This window comes from Nanorana parkeri, unplaced genomic scaffold (genome assembly GCF_000935625.1).
Source record: "Nanorana parkeri isolate BGI_ZX_2015 unplaced genomic scaffold, ASM93562v1 scaffold13, whole genome shotgun sequence".
In the NCBI taxonomy this organism is placed as follows: domain Eukaryota; kingdom Metazoa; phylum Chordata; class Amphibia; order Anura; family Dicroglossidae; genus Nanorana; species Nanorana parkeri.
The window spans coordinates 728264-742927 of record NW_017306281.1 but is presented as its reverse complement, the minus strand read 5'-3'; the positions used below and the strand labels follow the sequence as shown (position 1 = coordinate 742927).

The following is a 14664-nucleotide window of genomic DNA, read 5'->3' as shown; positions in this document are numbered from 1 at the left end:
AGGTTAAATCTGTGGTTTTTTTTTTTTTTTTTTTTCTTTTTTTACTTGTTCTTGGTCCTGTCTAATGACTCATTCTCGGATAAAACCTCAAGTGCCAAGTTTTTTTTACCTCCTTTGAATATCTGTTGTCAGTTCCCTTTCTCATCTACTTTCATGTATCAAGTTTAAAAAAAAAAAATGTCATCCTCAGCCATGGATGTTTTCATCATTAATCTACATATCTCCATGTCTAAGTATTCGGATGTTACAGATCCCTAAGGATGCATGAAATTTTTGAGAAAATTATATCCTGTGTATTCAATGTATTTTTGGTTGTTTATAGTATTTAGCAACTGTAATTGAAAAGAAAGAAAGCTCTCCTGGTATGACCTATGGAACAGTTAGGGAACAAAAATCTTCCCCTTAGGTATGTATGAAAACACATTGAAGTCCCTGTATTTCTGGTCTTTTTACATAGTGGTTTTAGACTTTTGTTTAAAACATGGCTTGTCTGTCGGTAATCTGCGTCTGACATGAGGGTTTGTGGAATTGATGGTTTTCACAAAGTCCTTTCTGGATCTGTCACACAAGGTATATATTTTAAGGACGTAGAGGTAACGTTAGTGGGTGATTCGGGATTACGTCTACATATTGAATTATGGTCTGAAATTCCATGCATAAACTCTGTTAAATCCCCTTAACACTGTAGATGACAAACGTTGAGGGATTTTACACCATCTTTTCTACATCTGTTCTCTGTCAATTCATACCAGTTTACTTTAAATAGAAGAAGAGATTTTAGCTATACAATAAATTAAATCTTAGAAGGATTTGCATAACTGAACATTTTTGCTTGGAATAGCAGTCCAGAAGAAAGTAAGGGGAAGATGCATAATAAAAATATATCCTGCAAATGATCTGTATATGAGGCAATAATATCGGCTTATGTCTCGGAGCTGTAAACTTGCCCGTAATTGTCGTTATGGTGGTCATTCTACATTGTGGGAGTAGTTGTTAATATTTCCAAATCTTAAGGCAGGTGTTGAGCTCTATTGACTTGTTGCATCTTCGGTCCCAGCCATCTGGTATCTTAGTGGATATTTCAGGCTACACACATATAGGAATATCCAGTCTCCTTCTGAACACCCTATAAGGAATATAAACGTATCATAATTGGTGGCATTTGTTAGAAAATTGCCCATTGCAGGGTGTCCAGGATAAGTATGCAGATTTTGAATTTTCCAAAAATTGATGCTGAGGAATACCCTAGCACATCCCACAAAGCAATTCAGGGCAAACGTAAGATGCACATTGTATTGTGAGATGTGCAGGGGCAATTCCTTACCATCTTTACTAACCCAGGATTTGGTAGACTGCAGGCAGCTCTGGGTTCTGGTGGCTCCTGGGTTGCTTTGCATTCATGGGTTTTCTAGCAATTGTTACAACCTGGCAGTCCCTGGTTATAAACTATAGGCAACTATAGCGACAAGTTGTCTCCTAATGTTTCCTTTAAAGGTAACAATTGCATGAACTACAGGATATAACTTTTCATGCTTTTATTACACCCCACCTCAGATTACAGGGGTCTATTTATAAATGTTTTCACAAAAGATTCACACAACTTTACCTAGGACTTGCATATGGTTTCAATTGATTCTGATTAGAAATGTGTGAATCCTGGCTGAAAATGGCGTGGATAGTGCTTTTTTACACAGCAGGAGAGAGAATGATTGGAAATGCTTGATCCTGAGGACAAGGTGGACAGTTTTGAAGCTGCATACTGTAGTCTTCATATCTCCATACAGCTTAATTTCCTTAACATGAACATTCCATGGTGTTTGTGCTTAAATCTTTGTACGGCTTGAAAACAGTATTATGAGCTGGTATTGCTTTTATATGCCAGTCTAGTTCCTCTGATACATTTATTATAATTTCCCATGGCTACAGTCATTAAAAGTATACCGATGTTAACATTTCCAATGAAACCTTGAAAAGCATAAGGAGAGCGCAACTTACCTGCTCAGGGCATTAGCTATTTATGCAAGCATTGCTGTAGTGCACCAATACAACACTCTGTTTGGGAAGTAATATGGTGATCTGGGCACCTGATCTGCATACGCTGGTTTCTGGCCAGTGATTCGCTACAATAGGATATTGACTACTATGATAGTTCTGAAGCATGCACACTCAAAACAAATCAGTAGTGGAGGCTTTTGTATTTCTGCCCTGACTAGTCTCCTTTTGTGGCACCACTTTCATTCGCCAAGGAGTCCATTTTAAGAGTGCTGTATCTGCAGTAGACATGGCTTTCGCAAATGAAAGTGGTAGCCATCTATGGTTGTACACTACAAAGAAGAGGTACAGGTGAAATGTGAAGCAGCCATCATGTAGATAATTGGAAGTCTGTTGTAACTGGTATGTTGACAATGCAAAGGTATGATGAGGGGGGAAAACTGACATAACTACACTCACAATTCTAGTCTCATACTGGGTGTATGGTGTATGGGAGCTGAGCATTTCCAAAAAGGTTGCCATGATCATGAAGAACAAGTAGCGGGGCCTGGGCATCTCTACAAATGAATCAGTTGGCATAACTGAAAATATTTAGGAGGGTGTTGGCTGAGATGCACAGAGAAATGAATGAATAGCGATCCATGTTTACTAAGCTAGAACCAAGAACTGTCTGCACAGGAAAAAAAACTTTCTGCTGCACCAAAAGGATGCTAAAAATGTTATACCTCAACAATAAACATCAGAAATTAACTCCAGTTTGTGCTTGCAGCTGATTTCTGGATCGTCTGTTCCAGGTTGTACATGCACACAGTGCTCTCCCTGCCAGCTATCGCTTCTAAAGTAATGTTTTGAGGTTGGCTGCAGACAGACCCATATTACATATCTGCTGCTGTTACAGGAAGTATATGGTCAGTGTGACAAATGTTTGCAGTTCAACAAAGCTATGGCAACAGTAAAGGAACATGCTTACATATTTATAACATTACAGTTACATGCAAAGCAACAATACCTGAGAACATCAAGCTTGTCCTCTAATATTGATGTGTGCCATATCTTATAATTCACATTCTGGGTGTAAATCAATTAAAGGGAATTTAAGATTTTATGATTCGTATTGTTAAGCAAAACTTCTCACTTTCATGTTTAATAAAAAATACTTCTTTTTTTTTTTTGTATCGACTGCTTTGCAAGTACCTGTATATGTTACTTGTATGACGCAGAGTACTTTGAGGGGAATTTTATAAAAACTGGAGCAGAATCTCAAGCAGTTGCCCATAGTAAGCAATCGGCTATGTTTCATCTTCAAAGCTTAAAGGTGCCCTTACGATTATCGGACGAAACTTACGATTTTCGTACGGCAGCCCCATCCTGCCCCGATGATCGCAACATTAATTTAGCCGTAATTAACGAAAAGCACCTGGACGAAATGCTGTAAATGATTTGCAGTATTTTCGTTAGCGCAAGCGCAGTGTAGATCGTACGACTTTTGACGGACGGAAACGCCAGCAACCTTATGAAAAGCGTACGATCGAGCAAAGTTTTCAAACATGCTTGACCGTCAAAAGTCGTATGATTTGTACAGTACTGTCGGTCGGACACTGCAATGCACACATACGATTATCGGCCGAAAAGTCGATCGCATACGAAAATCGTCCGATAATCGTAAGGTGTATGGGCACCTTAACTGAACAAACTGAAGAAAGAAGCTGATTAGTTATGATGGGCAGCTGCTCCAGTTTCTATGTATGCACTATGCTAATGTGTCTGCTCCAGTTTCTATGTATGCACTATGCTAATGTGTCTGCTCCAGTTTTGCTAAATTACCCCCTTTTGTATTTTGTAACAGTTTATATTTTTGTAATTGCTAAAAGTGTTATACTATGTATGCAGTATGCTAATGTGTCAGAATCTTAATGCGCTCTGTTCTGGTTTCTGGAGGCTTTTGTAGCGCTTTGGGTGGGATAAAGCCTCCATTCCTAGGTCCCCATGTTACCTGGTAACCAGACCTTATTAGTCTCAGCTGTCCGCAGGCCTTTTTAAATGTGAGCTTACTGATGCTCGGAGCTTTCCCTCTGTGCTGTGGGAGATTGCTGTTGGGTAAAAAGGCTAAAAACACTGAAAAGATGCCTGTTTGGTTGGGGAACCCATCAGAGGACACCTTGTTATAGTCAGCAACTAACCTGAGTTTAGTTAGCGGCTTGGACATGCTGCTCTCATGTGTTTTAAGCTGTGGAGTTGCTGTCAAAGTCCTTATGCATTTACAGTTTGTTTTCTGCCTTGCTGAATAAAAGTGCAGGACAAACATGCTTTGACTGTTCCAGTATTCCTGTCTAGTGCATGATTTACCACTGTCCATGCCAGTTGAGCCTGTCCTCCTTACAGGGGGATGCTGGCAATCCTTCACTAATCCAGTAAGTGTGAAGGCAACTGGTACAACATGATGTGCTTGCATACAGACAATGTCTAGCTTAGAGCCCTTTCACACAGGCTTTACGATCAGGTCCAACTGTCAGTTTTTCAGAAGGTCCTGATCGGAAGCCCATGATTAGTCTGTGGGCAACCTGATGTAATTGTACGTGTGTCCGTTCACACCTGGTTATCCCCGGCTCCAGCCAAGCCTGGAAAAACAAACTGATCAGAGTGCTGGATCAGCGTTAATCTGTCCCCCTTTGCGTTGCTGACGAACTTGCTCACAAATAATTTAGAGTAGCTTGCAGTCTGCCATAAACATCTAAAATGTAAAATATTTAAAAAAAACATATTTTTAGGTATGCTTTGCAAATGAGAAGGCATAACAAATTTGACTTCAAAAGTAGAAACACACTTTAAATGATTTTGTAAAGTTTTCTTGTATGGTTTAAAGTTAAATTACATTTTAAAAAACTTTTTCTAGCATTTGATCTCTAGGGAAATGCATAAAAATATGAGATCTGTAAATTCCAGTTAGGGCCATCCATTCAAACCAGAAAACCCTTGTTGAAAAAGGAAACTTCAAATGCACCCAACAGCACAAAACATGAAAGGTAGACTGGATAGCAGGTGGTTGGATAGAAGGGGGGTTCTAGAGGAAATTATCCGTTTAAATTTTGGCTGCTGTTGTACTTTAGCAAGACCCAAACAAAACAAGAATGGGCCTAAGTAGGACAGAGTGTGCTGAGACTCAAGTGGAAACATTGGGCAGTAGGTGAACCAAGTAGGAAGATAATTGTGTGGATGGGGGAGATCAGATGATAAAAATGAGTGCCCTGAAAATGAAGTGTACACGATAAGCAGAGAGGGAATAGACTGGCGTAGTGGTAGACATGAGTGTAGTGTGTGTGTGTGTGTGTGTGTGTGTGTGTGTGTGTGTGTAGAGTGTTTTGCAGAGCAGACAGTAAAATGGTGGACAGTGAGGAAAAAGTTGTGCATAGAGCAGTGGAGATCAGTATGGCCAGGCAGCTAGTAGTGCTGTGGATGAGAGCAGTTGTCACAATTGGACAACTAGAGCCTTGTGAGTAAACAGACAGGCGAACACATTGGGGGGAATTTATCAAAACCTGCTTATCAAAACCAAAATCAGCTTCTCTCTTCAGTTTGTTCAGTTAAGCTTTGAAAGGGAAAGGTAGATGCTGATTGGTTATCATGCACAGCTGGTAAATTCCCAGTTTTGATAAATTCCCCTCTGAAATCTCAGAATCCAATAATGTTGGACAGTTTACTACAGAATCTTTTGAAGTTTCACATTTGGGCTGCACTGGGTCCTTGATTTGTCGGAGAGGAGATTGATCAGGTCACCCATGCTGCAAGAAAGGTTGGCAAAGCAGGCTTAAAGGAGAACTATGGGGTTAAGGCTTTTCCCCATAGTTCTCCTTGGGGTAACGGGAGGACACAAACTAGCGTCCTCCCATCACCCTAATCTCAGTATACCGCGAGCTGCAGCTCGTGGTATACTGAGTCGCTGAAGCGGATCCCGACAATTATGTCTGGATCCGCCCAGCTGCGTGAGTGACTGCTGGCTCTGCCTATCTAGAGGCAGAGCCAGCTGTACCCCCTCCCCCGTCCGTTCCGCCAGTCAGCGCTGGAGGATCGGAGGGGGGAATACAGCCCCTCTCCTGTCACAGCAGAGAGCCGTGACAGGATCGAAAAGTAAGCGAACGCCGGTATGTGTTCGCTCACTTCCCGATCTACTGAGCCGACCTGTGACAATCTCATTGTCACAGGTCGGCTAGAACTATGAAGTGAGTGAAAAGCACTCACCTCATAGTTCTCCTTTTAATTACTCCTTTTAATTATTTCTTAAGTACTCTTAAGTAAGGTTTGCATTCATTTCTGCTGTAATTAATTTCAGCTTGTGGTTTTTCCTGCTTTTGTATATTTGCATAACAACTAACAATTCAATATGCATTTTGATTTATGACTTTTTTTAAAGCATTCCTTTGTGTGCTAGGTTGTGGTACTTTGTTGCATAACATGCATTTTCATTATTTTATCTTTGGAAGGAAGATTGCACGTGGTGAGGCTATCAGGTGTTCACATGAGGCCTGAGTAGAAAGAATATAAATAATGTTGCATTTGTCCAGAAAATTCCTATTTATGATATTATATTCATATATTCTTACACAAAGCTAGAGCACATATGTTATTATCAGCATTCCTTTAACACTGTATATTCTCTCACTACATACTGTCAGTCTTTCCCACATACCGGGGTCTTCCTCTGATAGTTTGTTGCTCAGACTGTTTCCCTTTCGTAAGATCTGCATTGTTCAACTTTTTGGTTTCTTCTGTTTTTACAAATTTAATTCCAACTTGAACTTCTGGCAGTTTTTGTTCCTTCAAAATGGATTTCATGGTTATATGCTGTTGTGAGGTGGATGCCCCTGTTGGGATTTCCCCCCACTTCTTGTGACAGGTGGCTACTGGAAAGTAAAACCCTGCAACTAGGACACGGCAGTAAAACCTGTTTTTGGCTTCTTTTTTTTTTTTTTTTTGTGACGAAGGGTTAGAATATGTGTCCGCTTTAAATTGGTGTCTGTTTTTCTTCTCCCGCCTTGTCATCTAGCGAGGTAGTAGTGTATAATCTGCCTTTTGCTTCCTACTCTATTCAAAGCAATGGAGTTCGGACTTAACAATTTATAAGTGGATACATGAAGCCTCACCTTTTGTGTGTCCATATTGGTAGATTAGTGGAGACAAAGCAGGCCAGATCCCATGGGGCACAAGTGTAGCTAGACTCGGATGTGTCAGCAAGTCATTAAACCCAGTGGCTGCTTGTATGCCCTACTCTAGGACGAAAGTTACGTAACATTGCCTCAGGCAGATAGCATTTGGGTTCTTATAATGACACGACTAATCTCATTTTGCACTGAACATTCAGTTTAAGGTGGGATTTCATGTGTGGGCAAAACACACCTAAACATTATACCTCTACAGTCCTGATTCCTTTCTAGCAATTTTAAATGTAATTTAAACTGTTGGGCTTCTTCTCGTCCCTTCCCCATGTGATAGCACTGGGTGCCTCAGAGGCCAGTCACCAAACACCAGCAGAATAGGGAAGGGAGGGTAAGTACACGTTGCTGCTGTGACTGCCATTAAGGTGAACCAGCTGCTTTGCCCTGGAATGGGCAGTCTTAGATAAGGGATTGCCTACTGTCTGCACACAGGACAGAAAGCCAATTTGTGACTAGAAAACAATTTTCATCAGTTCACTTGGCTTTCCTGACATCACTAAATTATAAAATTATTTAAGCTTTTTGGTCTGACGACAAATGTGTGTGTTTTTTTTTTTTTTTTTTTACAGCCTACAAAATGGCTGTTCTCAACTGGTGTTAGTGATATGTATGCAGTCTTCAACAGTAAACTGATCAGCAACTATTGTATACTGAAAACAAGTTTTCATGTAATGACAGGACTGAGCATACCTGCCCTAAATGACAAGGGAACTCCTCTTCTTGCTAAATTTACACGTCTTCTTGTTTAAGGGAGGAGTCGACCTACATATTTATACCCGAACACCACATGTCATGTGGATTCCTCACTGTCTGCTGGAAAACTTGTTTTTCCCTTCTCTACGCATAACAGCCCAAATTGTATTCTGTTTTGCAGTGTCCATGTGACTTTGATTAGTGAATTAAATTATGTACTTTTTATCTAGCTGATCTCATTGATTTCATTGTTAATTCTTTAAAATGTGCTCATTAGGTATTGTAAATATCATTCTCCACATCACTGTCCTGAAATTCTAGTAAGTTGTAAGGAAAAGTGGATCACATTTTACATATGTGATAAACACATCTAAAAATGGGAAAAGTAGTTTGAGCGAGGATACATTTTAATATTTCCACCTGACTGACTGGCATTCAGAGGAAAGTGTTTAGGTAGAAGTAGTGCTTAAAATTCCTCTCCATCTGTGAAGCAAGAACACTGAAGGACATCATGCACCATAGTGGTAATTATGTGAGGCCAGTCAGGGTGGGGAGAAGTGCAGCCTGCCATTAGCAATAAACAAAGCTGTAGACTTTTGTGGGTGACAGAAGGTTAAAGGAAAGACATCTGGAAACATTTTTGCATTCTATAAATGTAAGTACAGGTTAGTGTTCTATAATGTATGCGACAAACCTAATGCTAAATGAATGCCACCCACTGACTTTCTAAAATAAGCTTGTACGAGCTAGATTGCACTTGGTGTTCTATTTAATATTCCTGTAAACACCTTTCCTACAGCTATGCTTAACATTAATAACTGTCGCCTTGATCTGTCATCAACACATACCTGCACATTCCAACATATACATGTTGTTGATTCACGAAAGGAACCTGGTACATTCGGTTAGGTTTGAATTATCTTTTTTAGTAATTTGTGGAGAGGGGAGCTGCCTATTCTTCTGCTTTAAGGATTAATGATGGGTGTAGAAACTAGTGCTCTGGGGGGCCTGACTGAGCAGTAAAAGGTGTGTAATGGCACCTCAGGATGCCTTTATTTTTAATGCAGCTTTGCTTTCTACATTTTCTGTAGTTGCAGGTTCACTTTAAAGTGAACATTTGCACAGTATAAACACTTAAACTATGCCATGATTAAGCTCATTATCTATAAACATTGTGGAGATCAACTCAGACTCAACCCTAGGGCACGTAGAAAACCTGCGCTGAGGTGGGTTGAGGTGCATAAAACGCAATGCACCTTGCCTCTGCTCATTGGCAGAATATAAAGTTCATCACGCTCTTGGCACATCAACAAATTGCCGCTTAGTGTATATGTGGGTAAAAAAGCAGCAATGGCAGCCGCTCTGGTCTGTTTGAAACTAGCAAAAAGGGAAAGGTTCACATGGACAGGGCAATCTACAAAATGGTACAAAACAGAAAAATGTGCTGGGGACCCCCTTTGTACTGTTTTGTATATTGCCCTGCCCATGTGCACCTTTCCTTTTTTGCTAGTTTAAAAAGGATCAGAGCGGCTGCCTTTATTGCTTGTTTGAATTTGGTGCAGGTGCACACTAAGTGTTCAGCTTCCTTGTAAAGGTCACGTCTGCACTTGTACAGGACCCTTGTGGTGATATTGTGAGGCTGAATTCAGAGCCTCCCCACTGTGCTGAAACTACAAATCCCATAAGGCATTGCAAGCCACAGGCATGACTCCCAGAGGCAGAAGCTTGATGGGATTTGTAGTTTCGACACAGCTGGAGAGCCAAGGTTGCCTACCCTTGGTGTAGAGAGACAGCAGGGGTTTGGAATTCCTATCTCCCGATGCCTGGGACATGCAGTTCCAGGCGCCGGGCGGGTAGTTGTTTTCTACATTTAGCCCTGCTTTGGGAAAGCAGGTATAAATGTACAGCAGGAAACCTGCCGCATGTTTTGTACAAGTGATCTCGGTGATATTGCCGAGATCACTAGTCTGCAGCCTGCATTGAGGAACCTGGCATTGGGGCAGCAAAGAGAGTAAATCTGGCCCTGGCTGAATGGCAACTGCTTCAGGACCAGGAGTGGTCCAGTGCGGTATTGATCAAAGAGTTCTGGATTTCTACCCACTAAGTTTTTGAAGTTTTTAGATTTATGTGGAAGAAGCAATCTACAAATGTTTGTTTTTTGTAACGGATAATTCGGTATTAATTTAAAGCAATCCTGTTTCCACAGTTGAGATAACCACTTGAATATTAGGCACTTGCAAGGCCCGTTGTTATAATGTGCTATAAAATCCATTGCTACGTATTGCCATTAGTACCATGCAGTGTGCAAATTCTTAATTCTTTGTTGTCAAACCTTATGTAACACACCTTAACTTTTATTATAGGACAGGAAGATTATGACCGGCTGCGTCCTCTCTCCTATCAAGATGTTAATTTGGTTTTAATTTGTTATGATGTTACAAACCCTACCAGCTTTGACAATGTTTTAATAAAGGTGAGAGTGGTCTCATGAATGTAAAAGTTTATCTTACTTTCTTGTACAGTTCTGTGTCTCTACTTCTGCTTTATCTCTGCATATCAGGCTAGCAGGGCAAGGCTAGCTAATTATTAGTCCTAGGATCAACTTCAAGCAGTAGAGAGGAGTTCATAAAGGGGAAAAAGGGTCATTAAGAAATCCAGAGAAGGACCAATAACAAAAGGAAAGTGCCACCAGTTGATATGGTTAGTTGCTGGACAGGCAATGTGGGAATGGGTGGTCTGTGCTGGAAGTGCTTATAAGTTCTGTTCAACCAGTTTTTGTGTTTCACACTTAATAGATATTAATCTTCCTCACTATTACCTGGTTCAGCTTTACAGCCTCCAGTGTCACCTTCAAGCTCATTGGATAGTGAATGAGCAGCATGATAATGCAAATTAATTATCCTGTAAGTAGGCTGGAGGCAGAGGGGTGGCAAGGAAAACTATAAAGCTGGACCAGGGAAAAGGGGTGTCCCCCCATGCCTTGTCATACTGGGTGAACTCAATGAGACATCCTTGAACAGGTAAAATAGTTCACATGTATTCATGTCAATAATATATGTTTGCCTGAAGGTATGTTGTAAAAGAAATCTATTAGGATAGAATTATGAGAATGGCTGTCGCTGACGTACGTTTTGAAGTACAGCTGATATGCACACTAATTGCAAGTCATTGACTCACTTAGTAGGGGAAGGATAAGTATGAAAACCACCACGCATGTACATCAAAAACAAGTCAGCTGTGGCAGTTCTCACATTTCTATCTGGACAGATTCCTTCTGACTAAAGAAAATGATCGGAATGGCAGTAACCATAGTTCTATCTGGACAGTTTCCTTCTGAATAGAGCAGATTCTAGAGATGACCGTTCCCATATTTCTATCCAGACAGGTTCCTTCTGAATAAGGAAGATTCTAGAGATGGTAGTTCCTATACTCTTATCTGGACAGGCTCCTTCTAAATAGGGAAGAGTGTAGAAATGACAGTACCCATATTTCTCTCCAGGCAGCTTCCTTCCAAATAGAGAAAATGATGGAGATGGCAGTATATATATTTCTATCCAGACAAGTTCCTTCTGAATGAGGAAGATTTTAAAGATGGCAATTCTAATACTCTCACCTGGACCGGGTTGTTCTAAACTGGGGAGAATGTAGAGATGGCAGTTCCCATATTTACATCTGGGCAGGTTCCTTACTTAAAGGGAAAGTTATAATGATGCTAGTTCCCATATTTCTATCCAGACAGGTTCCTTCTAAATGGGAAAGATTCTAGAGATGTCAGTTCCCATACTGCTACCTGGATGGGGTATCCTTTTAGTAGGGAAGATTGTAGAGATAGGAGGTTCCATCCTTTAACTGAGACAAGTTCTCTATGAATAGGGCAGATTGTAGGTAGAGGGGTGGGAGACAACCTGTGTGTTTACTTATAAACAGAGGAGATAATAAATATGGAAATGGCATACACATTTTCCATGCTAGAGTTTGCAATAGAAAAGGTTTTGTTTACATTCTTTCACAAAGGTTTTATTTGGTTTTTGTCATTTTTTTGTTTTCACATAAAGGTTACAAAAATAACAGTTGTTTACATTCTATTAATTAAAAACGATAGAATTTTTGTGCTCATTCTTGTCTTGCTTATAAAATATATTTTGTTAAACTAGGCAAAGACTAATTTGTTTCTAAGGCTGCACTGGACTGCAAAGGCTTATGTTCATATAGATATTCTTGGCTATTATTAGCAGTTTTTATCTTTTGCATCAAGCTGGTTATCATTGTCATTGCAGTCTGGAAGATGTGTTCGCAGTTATCAATGTAAATCTGATAATGTCAGGAAGAAAACTGGGTGTGAGTGTTGATACAGCAGCTAGGTATGCAATGTGTCATGTCACAATGAAAGTACAACTTCTATACCAAACAGTACACTCATGCAGGTTAATGTCACACACCTATTGATTGAGGTGGCAGCATTAATCTAACACACTGTATGGCCGCTTTCCATTGGAAATTAAAGTTTTTAAAAAAACGATCTTCTCCATGTTTCCCAATGAACTTCCATTTGAAGTGAATGCAATTATTAGAGCACACTTGGTTTCATCAAACTAAAGTTGGCTATTTTGCAGAAGGAGAAATTGCTGCTACTGTTAAATTTGTGGCCAGATGTTAATTTTTGGCCGAAGTGCCATTTTCCATTGCATGTGCATCCTCGTGCTGATGCTAAGGTTTAGGGAATAACTGTCATGTCATATTATATACCATCTGTTTTTTTCTTTCTCAGTGGTATCCTGAAGTACATCACTTTTGTCGAGGGGTGCCTATAGTGCTTATTGGTTGTAAAACAGATCTGCGTATGGATAAAGAAAGGCTACGGAAACTGAAATCCTCTCAGCAAGACCCAATCACATATTACCAGGTAACCTAGCATTCCTTATTTCCTACAAGTTGGCTTGCTCCTGTGATATTTGGGGATATTAGCACATATGGTGAGCTCTGTAAGGATGCAGTTCATTCACAATACCTTCCTTTTTAAGGGCTTGGTAGCCCTTAAAAAGTCCACACATCCACATCAGGTGCTTGATTCAGCACTGCTTGATTCACATCAATGCACCGCTTGCAAAACAGCACAAGTTTAGCCTCCTGGCTTTTACTTTTAAAATAAGTAATTCTGACCCACCAGTGCTCTCTGTAGTGCTGTCCTGCACTTGTACTGGTGGCCACTCAGGCTCTTGGCTCACCCTGCCTGTCTTCGTGTGCCCCCAGCACATACACCACCAGGCTCCACTGTGACTTATGGGTGAAGTCCTCCTTACTCCTGAACACCATCTGTTTCGATTTCAAAGCAGGAGCACTGAACCCTAGCCAGCACCCTGCTCTACAAGTTTAAACAGACTCCCGGCGGCAAAAGTCGCCGGGAGTCTGTTTAAACAGCCCCGATGCTGGCGACGTACACTGTACGTCGTCAGTCACGAAGGGGTTAAGCGCTGTGCACAGCTGTTCAAAATTTGTATCTTGGTTACTGCTAAACCATGGACCCAAGACTGGAGATTTCTTCTGAATCACTTTGAAACCTCCTGGTTCCAGGATCCCAAGCAGAATCCAGAAAATCTGTAAAGATTTTTCCTTGAAACAGCCCTTGTTTCATGACACCTATCAGCACCTCTGGCTAAGAGTCTTGGGTGATCATAACACCAAATTCCTCTGTGGGATTGCCACAGAATACCACACCTCCCAATTCTGAACTTCATCCTGTTAATGGAGAAAATTGTGCTGATTGTAAAATAATGTTGGATTGATTCCATTTATTAATTCATTCATAGTGTACAAATTGAAATTCTTTTAATGTTGTAATTATCTACATAAAGGAATTGAACACGTTTTTTATTTTGCCTTTCAAACAAATTGCCTACCCTTGATGAGGTGGTCTTCACTCTTCATCCCATTAAAGGGATGTCTTCGATCTACATCTCTGATGTGGGGAAAAAACAGTTTAGGAGTATAGATCCGGAACTGAGCCTAATAGAAGTGCATGTTTGTTGAGGAGTAAAAAAGGGTATGCTATGCAGAAGAATAGAATAAGATCTAAAATGAAATATAAAAAGCTTGATCCGGCGGCCGGCATCTTGCTTGGGCCCCCCCAGAGCCTGAGGCCCTGGGCGCCCGCACCGGCGGTAGTTCCGCCACTGAGCTCTATCATGAGAGGGTGTGGATTTAAAAGGAGTTCCATAATGTTCTGCTTAGCCTTGCTGTTCCTGGAATGCAGAGAGGGCATTCTGGTACACCAGGGGTCTCAAACTCAATTTATTTGGAGGCCAATGAACAAATTGTTTTAGTCCCATGGAGGCAGTTTGCCAAATTTCATGCTTCAAAATAAAAATTTAACTATATATGGTACCAGTGTTGATGTCTGCCCATGTTGCAAGCGGCAACTGTCACCCAGTCAAGTTAATGATCAGGTGACAGCAACTGCATGTAAACGCCTGCACACCACACGTAATGGTATGTGATATAATTACATGCAGTTAGTAATCAATCACTATCCCTGGATGCATCCAGGGAGAGTGATGGTTTTCTAACTGCATGTAATTATATCACATACAATTACATGCAGTGTGCAGGCGTTTACATGCGGCGGCTGTCACCTGACCATTAACTTGAACGGGTGACCGTTGACGCTTGTTAAGGCCAGATTAGGGATTCCTGCTGCAGCAAAACGCAAGTTCCGGACAGGAATCCCTAAGCGCAACACTGAAATATAGATGTGAATGGTGCCATGTGTATG

The 14664-nt window shown here is 40.8% G+C and overlaps 1 protein-coding gene across 1 annotated transcript in view; it reads left to right on the top strand.

The window, feature by feature from the left end:
• Window positions 1-14664, top strand: part of RHOF (ras homolog family member F, filopodia associated) — a 52521-nt gene that overhangs the window by 30526 nt on the left and 7331 nt on the right. The window contains exons 3-4 of the mRNA XM_018557094.1: window positions 10259-10368; window positions 12664-12798. Coding sequence (XP_018412596.1) covers window positions 10259-10368; window positions 12664-12798 — 245 coding nt within the window. The remainder of the gene's footprint in view (window positions 1-10258; window positions 10369-12663; window positions 12799-14664) is intronic.